At 41.7% G+C, this 13639-nt stretch overlaps 1 protein-coding gene across 27 annotated transcripts in view; it reads right to left on the bottom strand.

Annotated features, from left to right (window-relative positions):
• PUM1 (pumilio RNA binding family member 1) overlaps positions 1-13639 on the bottom strand; it is a 134930-nt gene that overhangs the window by 55120 nt on the left and 66171 nt on the right. For 23 of the 27 annotated variants that reach the window (XM_043574319.1, XM_043574312.1, XM_043574327.1 and 20 more), the window contains 2 exons: positions 7948-8114; positions 5649-5919 (listed from right to left, as the gene is read on the bottom strand). The exons of the other annotated variants lie outside the window; for them this stretch is intronic. In XM_043574319.1, coding sequence (XP_043430254.1) covers positions 5649-5919; positions 7948-8114 — 438 coding nt within the window. The remainder of the gene's footprint in view (positions 1-5648; positions 5920-7947; positions 8115-13639) is intronic. 27 annotated transcript variants of the gene reach the window in all.

A 13639-nucleotide genomic window follows, 5' to 3' on the forward strand; every position in this document is an offset into this window, starting at 1 on the left:
AAGGAAGTGATGACTCACTAAATTTTACTCCTGAACCCAATATTGCACTGTATGTCAACTCACTAGAAATTTAAATACACATTTGGACAGAAATTAAACACTTTTAAAGTAAAATTCATGCTTAACAGGTTAAGGGTTTTAGCACATCAGTATACAATTTTGTAAAACATACTGCATTAGGCTATTTTTAGATTAACTGAATTCTAAATAAAGAACATCAGCAATTAATCTGGCTGATCTATAATGATGTGATCCTGGCTTTGGTTTCTGCTACACAGCATTAAAATATAATGAAACCTAGCAGTAAGTTTCTAAAATAAACTTAGGGAAATATAAATACTTGTATGGCTCTTCATTAAAATAAACAAGTTCGCTCAAGTATCATAACACAAAATGGTACGAACACATTACAATTAACTGGTCACTGGTTATGTTGATTGTTCACATAGGATTAAAGAGAAGACAATGAGGGAAAAGTGATGGGGGAAAAAGGGAGAATATTCCAGAGATATCAATGAACATTTCAAACCACCCTACATTAGGGGTACTTAAGTCCCAGATCTCTGTACTTGGTATAGGTAAAATTATCCTCATGTTCATGAAATTTACCATGTCCTTCAATTATGACCACAGGCAACAAACCATATTAACATGAGCAATACACTTGTGTGACTTCATCATCAACAGAAGTCAAATACGTTTCATGCTCCTTTACGACCACTAGATATCTCACAGCTGCGTTCACTCTCATCATGAAAACTAGTACATATTTCTGCCGCATGCATCGTATGATAAAGCAGATACATCTTGAATTTGTTAAATATTTCTGTAACTATTTCTGTATCACTGGTTCCTTTGTAAACCTATCTATACTACATATCACTCACACAATTCAGCCCACAGATCTCATCTAACTGCTAAGGGGTTCATGGCACAAAAAAAGGAATACTTGCTCTGAATAAACCTCAGGTTAAGTTTATGATTTACAATGACTAGACAAGTAACTTAACTATCCAAAGTACCCCTACGTACCATTAAGTGTGTAATGAACTGAATGAAAATTACCTTTCCTATATCTTCAGGCTGTTCTCTACTATGTATCTCCATCGAAGCTGATACTAACAGTTTTATGAAACCAATTTACACACCAAATCCAAGTCGGGAATAAAAGAAAATAGGACACAAGAAGGAATTGTTTATTTTGTCAATTTCCAAGCCAGATCCCATCACAAAATCACAAATAAAGGAACTCAAAACTAAAGACAGCCTGTGATCCCCATTTAAGAAAGTCAACATAAAAGAGCAGAATGTGTGGAAAAACATGTATTACAGCAGATCTCTGGTTCAAACCTCACAATCATCAATATTGTCTGGGACTCAGGCCTGGTTCTCAAGGCCTCTGAGACCTGGACTCGCCAAACGAACCACCCATCTGCTGTTCCCCGTAAGTATACCTTCTCCTGTTGGCAGCCTATGACCACACCACACCCATCTCGTCTCCATACCTCTGCTCTTTTAATTACGGCAATACACACCGCACCTTTCAAGTTAGGGGTACACAACCTTGATCTCCATGGAGCCCTCCCCTGGTCTGACAGCATTCCTGACCAACCAATTTAGCATGTATAGTTCCTCAACTGCCCCACATGGTTCCACGTATCATGGTCTCACTATGAGCACCAGCTCTGTTCACTACAAGCAGAACCCAGCTTCCTAGAAGGACACAATCGTCAATAATTAAGGTTAATACGGGTAAAAGGTCTAAAACTGCTACTGAACCAACACTCAACACAAAAAACTAAACCGTGATAATTAAGTCACTCCTTCTTAGAAATGTCTTGTCGTTGTCAATAAGGCAGCACAGCAAAGCAGGTAAGAGGACACAACACTATGCAATCTCACAAGTCACTTTTTTTCAGCTTCACCCACCTCCTTGGATGACTACATTATCTACTAAACACGTACCTGTTAATTTCTAGTATTAAGCCTTTATGTTTTACTATTTCCTCCCATGGAATTTTCATTCTTTTCCTGATATAAACAAGTCTTGCAAGGTACAGCTCAAGATCTACCTCTTCCGTAAGTTCTTCCTTCCCCAGAATAGAGTATGCTCTCCCTTGTCTAAGCTTCTAGGACATGGGCATGACCTAGACTTGTCATCGAGTACTTCCCTGCACTATTTAAATGACCAAATGAGTCACAACAACTAAATGGAGAGCTGTGGGTGGGGGGAGCCCATCTCATTCATGAAAGATATGCTCCACTACAAGCGAGAACAAAAAAAACGAGAAAAGAAAGTCATAATCCACAATCCACAAATCTGCGATCTCCCTGAAGTTATCCACAAAACTAGACTGCAGAAGAATTACGTACGTTTTCTGATCAGATGGCAACAGAGGGCTGTGACCCTAAAAAGGAGGTCATTTCCTAGGTATGATACAGGTCTAGTTATGTACATGAGGCACAAGCTTAGTGGGCTAGATCTAAAGGACTCGCTTATTAGAATACAAGCAGGGCCTCAAAGAGAGGCCTCCAGATCTCTGAGAAGGCTAGTTCCAGATTTTAGTTTGGGGAAGTATATTTAATATGGGGGATATTCTGAGACACTATAATAGGGATATGAGAGAAGTTTCCTGAAAACCTGGTCTGCTAAAGCCAATCAGAAGACACAGAAGAACAAGACCCAGGGCTTATCTTCAAGGAGTTTACAACCTAGCAAGGACTATGAAACAAGAAATCATAGCACAAGGCAGAACATCGTGATTCTTTTTCTTCAGGGAAGCACAGAGCACCACGGAGTTCAAAGGAGACAGACAATACAACTTACTGATCTGGAAACCAAGAAAGTTAGCAGCACTGGACCTTCAAGAATGACAACAATTTAAATTTGTGGAGGGGCGCCTGGGAGGCTCAGTCAGTTGAGCCTCCAACTTTGGTTCAGGTCATGATCTTACAGTTTGTGGGTTCAAGCCCCACAGTGGGCTTTGCACTCACAGCTCAGAGCCACCTTCAGATTCTGTGTCTCCCTCTCTCTCTCTCTCTCTCTCTCTCTCTGCCCCTCCTCTGCTTGTTCTCTAACAAAAATAAACTAACAATTTTTAAGAATAAATAAAAATAAATTAGCAGAAAGGGAAACAGGAATGAAATGTAATGGAAAGTAAGAGTAAGAAATATTCGGGGCGCCTGGGTGGCTCAGTCGGTTAAGCATCTGACTTCAGCTCAGGTCATGATCTCACGGTTCGTGGGTTCGAGCCCCGCATCGGGCTCTGTGCTGACAGCTCGGAGCCTAGAGCCTGCTTCAGATTCAGTGTGTCTCTCTCTCTCTCTCTCTCTCTCTCTCTCTCTCTCTCTCTCTCTGCCCCTCCCCTGCTCACTCTGTCTCTCAAAAATAAATAAATGTTAAAAAATTAAAAAAAAAAAAAAGAAATATTGGAGGGATAAAATCGAAGACCAAACACCAATTTCCAGCAGAAAAGAGATCCTATCTTCTTAACAGCTCCTCCTGCCTCTATGCAGGAGACATTTGGAGGAGGGTAAGGGTCTTGAAAATAGAGGAGTCTTGGCCCAACAGTTCCAGGGCATGCTATTAGGGCGCCCGCTACAAGGCTGTGTAAAAGAATCTATGCAGAAAAGTAGGAACTGTGGGCCTGTGGGATAAAACAACCATGACCACATCACATGATGGTGGTTCACCTATGGAACAATGCCTCTATGTTGCCTCAACCAAGACGTGCACGGGAAGCCAAAAGCCAACAACAGTTTCATTTTCAAAACAGTAACGTTCACTTTCAAAATTACTGAAATGGGAAGTGTAAAGGCATCCCAGGTTTCATAAATCTGAGTGGGTGCTATCTTTAATGGAATCATGTTAACTGCTTAGAAGTTTGCAAACGGACATCATCTATTCAAGTTCTAATAATTATCCAGCCTCTTAAAACATCGGTCAAATTAGTTCGAAACCAGAGATCAATACATCGAAAGAGAATCCCAACTCTGATTATGACGCAAAAAACAATTAAATCAAAGAGCATCAGATTTTCCTTCACAAGCAGAGGGTCAGACTGAATTAGATGGGGAATGGGAAGCTAAGCACCAAAACTGGCCAGAGTTGTAACGGTTGCTGGGGAAGTTCAGACCAAAGAAGACAAGAGTAAAAGGAAGATTCAGATAAAACTTCTTAACATAACAAGTTAAAGAACTCTGATTAGAAGCAGCTTACACTCACAAACCTCAATTTAGACACGGAACTACCACACTCCTCTCCTAAGCTGAGCCAGCTGAGGTCTATGTGGTAGCAGTGTCCCCCTACATTTGCTGATGTGGCACAGATTTTAAGTCTAATCTACCTTCAGCACCTGAATTCAGCAATTTCTGGCTTCACTCAAAACGGCTGTTTTGAGGAGCCACTGTGAAAGGGTCAAAGAGTGAAAGAAGAGAAAAAGCACAAAAAGTCATTCTTACGAAGAGGTGGCATATTTATTGGGAACCACTGGGAGAGTGGTGGACACTTAACAGCTCACTCTCTCCGGAAAAAAGAGTGTGTTAATTAAACCCAATAGTTCCATCTGATACGAGCAGAGCGCATGTATCACATCATCCCGTAAAGGGATTTCCTTTTGTAAACTTCATATGGTTAACTTTATTATCCAGTTGTCTATCAATCAAAATTCATTTAAAATCAACTATTTGTGACAATAACAAAGGGACAGTATGATACACTGATCTCCAAAGACCACATACATAAGCCAATTTCCCCTACAGATGTAGAATTTCTAAACTTCGAAATGTAAATTTAACCTGTCAAGCCTAGAGGTTTGTATTTATGCTCCAGTCCAAAACTAATGAATATCAGAAATTCATGGCCCGTCAAAGTGCTTCCACCCACAAGAGAGAACTTGTGGTACCTGACAAGATGGGGAAGCCACGCACCCCCTTTTATAATTTAGACAGTTAGTGGCTTTTTGTTTTTGAATTGAACAGAAGGATCAGTAAACCCCAGAGTTAGTCACACCGTGCGCTCAAACCCACAAGGCACACATACAGTATTTTCTAAGGAATTATGAAGAAAAGAAAGAGCCAAGTCATTTCACTGTAGATTTTACATTGAGTGATTTGTGTTTTCCCCCAATCCTATTTTAAACTCTGGTGAACGGCAGCAGGTATGTCTGTCATCTATAGTTGCTCACTTAATTAAAAGACATGACTAATAAGATGACCTGGCAGTGGACTCCTGCCAGCAGCAGGTAACAGAGTTCACTATTTTAAAAACAAAACAAACCAACGGCATCACAGTTACATTAATCTTCAGAGAGACTAGTTTCAACATCCGAGAGGGTTGTGTCACGAGAGGCGCCACCACCTCACCGCCGGGCCCTGGTGGGACAGAGGAGCCAAAGGAAGGACATGTGGAGCAGAGTGATCTCTCGCCAATAATCTCAGCATGGGAATCGGCTTCTTGCGGGGAAGATACAGAGGCTTTTGTGCGCCCACGTCACCGTCGGGGTAAGGAGTGCTGCCTATCGGTAGCCTGAAATAATGCCACCCTCCTCCCACCCCCCCCACCCCCCCACCCCGCCCCATTCTTAAGTCACGTGAATCACGCGCTGGCTGGAGGGGAGTAGAGAGAGTGACAGAGACACACACAGTACCTGTTGTTGAGAATTGTAGTCAAAAAGTCCCACAGTTGCTGCTGCTGAGTCCACAGGTACCTGCGTGCCTGAATAATCAAACTGCAGAGGCTCCATGCCCACATGTTCCATGGGGTCCAAAGGGACACTCTGGGACTCCATGTTGGAGAAATCCTCCACAGGCTTGGCACCATTGGTGCTGGTCAGCTGGGCTAAGCCCTCAGAACCATTCTGGTTTGGACCCAGAAGATCCACTTCATTAGCAGAGTTCTGGCAATTACCAGGGGTACGGCTAAACAGAGAAAGTAAAGGGCATTAAACCTTATTTTGAGCGGGGAGGGACACTACAGCAACCCAAGTTTAAGGACAAGGTCCTTGAGCAGTTTACTGTCAATAGCACTTAACACTATTTCTACAAAACAACCAGAGACACTTTACGGTATTTACGTGTCATATCCCATAAAACGACCCTTCTATTCCTTGTCTCTTCCCACCACAACCCACCCCGTAAATCCACATTAACCACTAAGAATTTACAATCCCTTTAACCAAAGGGCCCAGATTTAAGGAATAATGAATGAACTGGAAAAAAACGCTACCTGTGGCATCCATGAAAACAAGATCCAAAATGTGGGTAGTGAACCATGCCCCCCCCAAAACAACACCTACTCTTTAAACAGAGACCCAACGGAAAAAGTAGCTTCTAGGGGGAAATTCCATAAATGAGAACGATTCTATTTAAAAAAACTTTTTTATAGGTGAAAAAAAATTTTAAGCATTATCTGGGTACTACTCATCAGTGCTAAGACTGTCTCCCATTTTCCCCTTCTAAGCAACCAGAAGAAGCAAACCATTACAAAACAGTACACGATAAATTCGTTATCTAGGATATGCCCCTGCTGAGGAGACAATTCTAAGAATTATAAGTAATACGAGGGTATAATTTATCATCCAAACCAGGATACTCCTAAGAGCAAGAAAAGGGCACTATTAGTAAATATTCCAGACGTGGTATAAACGAGTAGTGTCTTGGGTGGCCCAGGATACATAATCTCCCTATAGAAGAGGATCGAGGACTGTGTTATTCTGAATCAGACTAATATAAAACAATATTACATTCTAGTAAGGGGAGCATAGCCAGTGAGTACATTCTGTGCCCTTCATCCCTAAAAGAAACCCTCTAGCTGGTACAAATTAAAGCTACTGTGTATTCCCTCTCACGCACATGCCCTACCACCACCCGGCCAGAAGTCAACTATACCAAACCTTGCTACAGGCTGCCTGAGAATCAGGAGAGAAAGGCTATCCACTTCACCCGAAAGACCTTAGGTAAGTGGTTATTACTCTGTGCCTCAAATTTCCTCCAAAGACTATAACTCTTTACACTCGCAAGATTAAAAAATTAGATTAGGAATACTAAACAACTGAACTGTGTTCTACAAACGATGGTCCAAAATGAATTTTAATTCTGGCTGTGGTAGAAATTAGGATCAGAGATAGATGTGTGTGTATTTAGACACACATACATTAGCTTTAGACTAACACTAAAGTTATTCAAAATTAAATTCTCTACCTGTACATCAATCACTAAGGATTTTGAAAAGGATACACCACCACTAAAGGTTACCTATGTAAGTGAAGAATACTGCCAAATGTACAAGACAGATACACAATATTATCTGAATAGCGTGTACATTAAATTACAGGGTAAAACCTACAAATCAGTCATGACCAGAGATGGAATGAGAGGCATCCATGGAAGGGATACAATTAAGAACAAGTCATATAAGCTACATCTCTGGGTCTTCAAAATGAGGGAGATGATACTGACCCACCTACCTCAAAGGGAGCTTATGAGTCTCAAATGATCTAAATGCCTAAGTTCTCAACTGCTTCCCTCCACACTAACAAGCCAGAGAGCTAGGACACACTTCCATTAGTGACCACGGTTACTCCCAAGATAGTGATTTGGGAGAAACTTGGGGAAAGTCCCAAGGAACCCACCACCACCACCACCCCCTGCCCCCGCCCAGGTGATTTTGTTATTTGTGAACCACTGCAATGATAAGTATAGAATCATTCTGCAAATAATAGAGTCCTATGCGAATGCAAAAAAGCTGTTCTGGCAAAGCACCAGGCATTGACAGCTCTTAAAAGTTCCACTTTACCAGTAAATTTAGAATCTTTGTGGTATGGCCTACACTAGACCCAATTCTCAAAAAGGACAGTTAAGGAAGGAAAAAGAAAACTAAAATCAAAATAAAGCTAATCAAAAGCCCACAGCCCCCATTCAAAAATCAGAAGTGTAAAACATACAAACCTAAAATCTTTGACGTCTGCGTCAATCCCATTCTGCACTGGTAAACCATTGGTCTTGTCCATCACATCACCCTCCTCCTTCAAATCTCCTAGCTTATCTCCATCAAAGGTACCCTTGTTCTTCTTTTCACCTTTGTCGTTTTCATCACTGTCTGCATCCCTTGGGCCCTGTTTAAAAAATAGCTTCAGCTTCACTAATCATCATCAACTAATAATAGCGGGCAACCACTGTGGACACCAGACTACACTAGATGCTAATTACAACAGGATAGTGTCCGGGCCCTTTCAAGACAGTACAATCTAATTAACAGACAACATAGAGGCAGGAACACTGCAGAAAGTCTTGCCAAATGGGGGAGACAGACATACAATTATGTTACAGAGTTTAGAACGGTCTTACCATACCCAGTGCCCCACCATCCCGTTTTCTCTCTTCTACCCAAAGCCCAGCCACAATTTTACATCTCTTGGTCCCACTTCTCGACTTCCAATTCTAATTCCATATAACAGGATGACTCCTAATAAGCCCCAGGTGTGGAGGCTCACAGTCTAGTTAGAAGGTGTTGAGCCTATGAAAAGAATTTCCTGCTATGCCACTGCCTGTGTACACTCCCTCGATTCTGAAAACTGTGCTAAGTGTAGTCTGACATCAGTCCAATTCAATCACCTTACCCTTCAACTGGAGACATGTGCCCTGCCAATCAATGTGCACCACTACCCCCTCCGCTCCACAATAGTTCTCAGGGCTTACTGCATCGATAATTCACCAATCATCCTTCACTTCATTTTTTTGTTTTAATCCTTCAAAACATGTTCAATCTAAGTGTGAAAGTCTTTCACCAAAAGAAAGTACTCTGAGAAGTGCTCATCTGTTGTCTCACCCTCTGCCTGTCCCATAGCAGATTATGAGACTATGAGGGAGCACCTTCAGCTGGATCGCTGGTGCAGCACACTTGACCTCTGAAGTGTTTCAAGCTACAAAGACTGGAAGACTGGACCTAAAAGAACTGTCTTGGTGCCACGCACACCGATGCCTTATCTTCTAAGGGAATTAAGTCTGTCTCCTCTTATCAACAATCCTAAATTAAGACCAGGACATAGAAAGCAAATGTGCCTTGATTTCCAAAAGGAAATGAAGATTTGGTAGAGTGACTTGACATGGTTCACAGAGCTTTGCAGAATCTTACCGAACGGTAAGTAACCTTTACTTTTATAAAACTGGAGAGGCAACCTTGCTTGTTGTCCTCACCGCCGACTTCTAGTCAAAGGAAGAAACAAATACACCTGGCCCAAATTAAAGCTCCTGGCAAAAGGCAAGAGCCAATGAGAAAAAGAGGAGCTGCTTTACAGCATTTCCAGTCATCACAACCACATTTTGGGGGGGGGGGGGGGTGTCAATAATGGAGGCCGGAGCAGCAGACGCTCCGTTGTGAACAGGCAAGACCCACGAATGCAAAATACACACACGCTCTCAGGCGAGTTCCTGGAGAACTCTGGCCCAGAGAGGATAACTCACGAATCCCGACATTCTTAGAGCTTTCACCTGCCAGCCAGAGCCCATTTTACTTTCAAATTCATTCTCGGTTCAAGACACAGAAAAACATTTCACGGCTAATGTGAACCAAGGAACACAAGAAGGAATATAGAAAGGATATACAACTTCATACTCATGGGGCATCAAGACGGTAAACTACAGTTTTGGCAGCCACCGAGATGGGACTTTCACGGGAGAATTTTCGAAGTGCAAGACTGTTACAGGTTCAAAAGGAGCGAACGAACAACAGCCAATTAAGTGCCACAGGGAGATCCCAAAGAAGGGATGGGAATACGACAGGATTCTAAAGACGCATCTTCCAAAATGTCCAGAAACAATACCTCCCTCCTACTGCAAAGGTCAAACCTACAGAAACCATGTACTCATTTTCCTATCCCCAGTACTGAATACAGTGCCTGGCAGAAGTTAAAAAAAGTATGACGAAGGAAACTGAAAGGACCAAAAAGTCCTGCAAAACTGAACTACTACTACCGTAAGAAGGACCTTCCCACTGTCTTTATCGTAAGAGTCCAGGAGATAGTGACACGGTCTGGATAACAAACTCTACCTGTATGTGACACCATTAATGTCCAATAACAAGAGTATTAGAAGGATGATCCCACTAACACAACTAAGTAATCTTCCAGAAATCTCCAAATCAAGTTCCTGGCTCAGAAGGAACAGTTCGGCTCCAATGTCTCACAAGCAGCTCAAAGGTCTGGTGGCCAAATAGGAAGAAAATGGGATAAAGAAATAGTGGCAAGTTTCACCAACAAGCAAGAAACCTGGTGACGAGAGATTCGCTCTCACCAAATCAACTCTGCATTTTCTTTCCTCAGTGACATTTTAGAAGGGCTTGCTGAGAAGCTGTTGGGCCTATCTCTAAGCCAACTGCCAGGGCCTGAAAACAGTCACTGATACTAAACTTACTCAATTATATTGCCAAGGGCTAGATTTTCAAAGGAATCCCTAGAATGGGCCATTTCTCAACAATACTGTACAGTCTATTCATATAAATTATAGATACCTGGTTTTCTGCTCTGATTAGGCTATTAATTCCTCAGAAGAGTAGGTTCCTTCGATTTGAAGGTGGGGGACCCAAGAGAGGCTTCTATTCCTTGATCTGGATGGTCACTGGGTGTATTCGTTTTATAGAAACACATAAAGATGAACATATAGGACTTATATGCTTTTTAGCACTTGGGTCACATTTCAGTAAAAAGTTTACTCAAGGAACACCTGGGTGGCTCAGTCAGTTAAGCGTCCAACTCTTGGTTTTGGCTCAGGTCATGATCTTGGGTTCAAGCCCCACATCAGGCTCCACATGGACAGCGAGGGGGCTGCTTGGGATTCTTTCTCTCTCCCTCTCCCTCTGCCCCTCCCCTGCTCGTGTTCTCTCTCAAAACATATAAATGAACTTAAAAAAAAAAAAAAGTTTACTCAAGAGAAAAAGTTCAGTAAATCAACGATAGCCCTAAATAAAAATGGCTCACAAGTCTGATTTCTGAATGATACCAAGAGCACAAGTGGGAAGACTTTTTGTCAAAAGTCTGCTATTAAAAGAGAATACAGGGTTCAGGATCATAAAAATGTTTTCTTAGGAATATAAACATTCTAGAGAGAGAAAAACAGGGGTAGAAATGGGATGGTACATTTTATGAGATTTTTAATTAATATTTAAGATAAGGGTACATTCATAGCTATATGGTCTTTAAGAAAGACCTAATCCAGGAGCACCTGGAAGGCTCAGTAGGTTGAATGTCCTCAGTAGGTTGATTTCGGCTCAGGTCATGGTCCAGGGTCGTGGGATCAAGCCCCACAATGGGCTCTGTGCTGAGTGTGGAGCCTACTTAAGATTCTTTCTCTCTCTGCCCCTCTCCTCAGCTCGCAAGGCCCTCTCTCAGGAAAGGATGGGGAAGGGGATGGGGAAGGGAAAGAGAAGGAAGAAGTAATGCAGAGGAAGGAAGGAAGGAAGGAAGGAAGGAAGGAAGGAAGGAAGGAAGGAAGGAAGGAAGGAAGGAAGGAAGGAAAGAAGGAAGGAAAGAAGGAAGGACGGAAGGAAGCAAGGAAGGACTAATTCAGATTGCACAAAACCTACATTCTATCTGGACTGCTAACACTTAACTGGTCACAGGACTTTGGACAGGTCATGAAAACCGAGTCTTCATTTTCTCATCTACAGAACAGGGATAATTTTATTATAACAGAGCAGTTATAAAATGATGCATATGCAAAAGGTCTGTGAAGTATAAATCATTTTACACTACAGTACTATGATAATTAGTAAAAGCTATTCACTGGGATGGTATTTCTTAAGTAACATTATTCATGATATCAAGATTAAAACTCTTAAATGCCCCAATTAAGCGGTTTAACTCTAATATAAGTATATAGCCAATCTAGCCCTCCCAGGGACACTCATTTTCACAGTGCAGTGGCTGTATGGCTAGTGTTGAACATCACAATTTCTTTACAATTTAAAATTTACAAGTGTCTGGGCTCTCACCCAGAGATTCTGATTTAATTGGTCTGCAGAAGCTCCCACAAGTATTATAAAAAGCTTCTCCTCCAGCAACTCTAATAAGCACTCACAAATGAGAACCACTGTAATTAAGTCCAACATAAGCATCATAAAGGCAGGGTTTTTGTTTGGCTTTTTTGGTCACATAATAGTACCGAAAAAGTCTATTATCTAAATAAACGAAACAACAAAGAAGGATTAATAGCATCCTCTTATTGTGGGCTTCCTTTAAATGAATGTTAACTTAAACCTGTAGCATTCAAATATAGGATTCAATGAGTGCTCAAAATGCACGTAGCCAAGCCCAATCAAACTCTCAAGAGTGCGGCCAAGAAGGGTTCTGAGAGATCCCCCGCCCACACAGAGGCGGAAGACTGTGTTCCACTCGTAGATAAAGGATTGACAGAAGAGCAGGCAAAGAGAAGAACTTTATATCGTGCAGATCAGAATCCATCCATTTATGGCTCAGCTTTGTCAAAAGCCTCACATAACAGGAGGAATATTTCAGGAGAATACCTATTAATTCTGAATGAGTCAGAGAAATGAGAATTTAATTTCTTCTCTTACTGCAGTGATCGTACCACAACGCTCCGTGGGGCAAGTCACATTCAATGAGATTAGTAATGTTCCGCCCTTCTTTCCAAAAAAGAGCATTCTGCATATCCGAAATTAGAACAAAGTTTGAATCCAGGCCCTACCACTTTCCTTCTAAGCCTCATTTTTTGCATCTATAAACTCACAGGGACAACAGTATCTACCTCAAATGGTTGTTTCAATGATTAAATAAGGCAATACATAAAAGTGTGACTCTTTCAAAAAAAAATTCTTCAAAGTACTTTATTCCATTTTCACATCTTTTTCCCAATGCCTTTTTCAGACACATCCACCCCCACCTCCCAAAGCTTCAAAAGTCCTAGATATCTTATGTCTCCCCATCCCCTGGGAAAAAACTTACGGCTCTAATCATTAGACCCTTTGTACCACGGATTTTCTTGAGATATGTATGCAGAATCGAGCCACCACCAACTACTACGTTTCATCAAATCAATTTATAAAACATACCATCATTTTATGTGCTAACAAGGAAATACTGGCAATTAAACTGTGATATACTATCATTTTCAAGTTGCATTCCAATTTCAAAATGAATAAGGTGGGGAGGTGTACACTTTAGAAACAGTGGAACACAGAATATACACTGCACATGTGATCACCTAATTCCTGGTGTGCCAAAAGGTAAGAAGAGTGTTCTCTGCGTAGTAGCCACCAGATCCAGGAGGGGGGGGGGGAACATATATCTTGACCATGCAGAATGGTATTTGTTGTTATTACAGAGATGAAAACACAACAAAACCATTTTCTAAAAGGTGGTTGCTGGTTTTTTAACTTTTTATCTAGTCTGTATTTAAAAGCTTGACATTGATAGTAGAGCATGCAGATTTCCTGTTCAAGAGAAGTTCAAATCTAAAGGGGCTCCACCAGGGGCGCCTGGGTGGCTCAGTCGGTTAAGCATCCGACTTCGGCTCAGCTCATGATCTCGCTGTTCATGGGTTTGAGCCCCGCGTCGGGCTCTGTGCTGACAGCTTAGAGCCCAGAGCCTGCTTCAGATTCTGTGTCTGCCTTTCTGGATTTGATCCA

The sequence above is a fragment of the Prionailurus bengalensis genome, chromosome C1 (genome assembly GCF_016509475.1).
Source record: "Prionailurus bengalensis isolate Pbe53 chromosome C1, Fcat_Pben_1.1_paternal_pri, whole genome shotgun sequence".
NCBI lineage: Eukaryota > Metazoa > Chordata > Mammalia > Carnivora > Felidae > Prionailurus > Prionailurus bengalensis.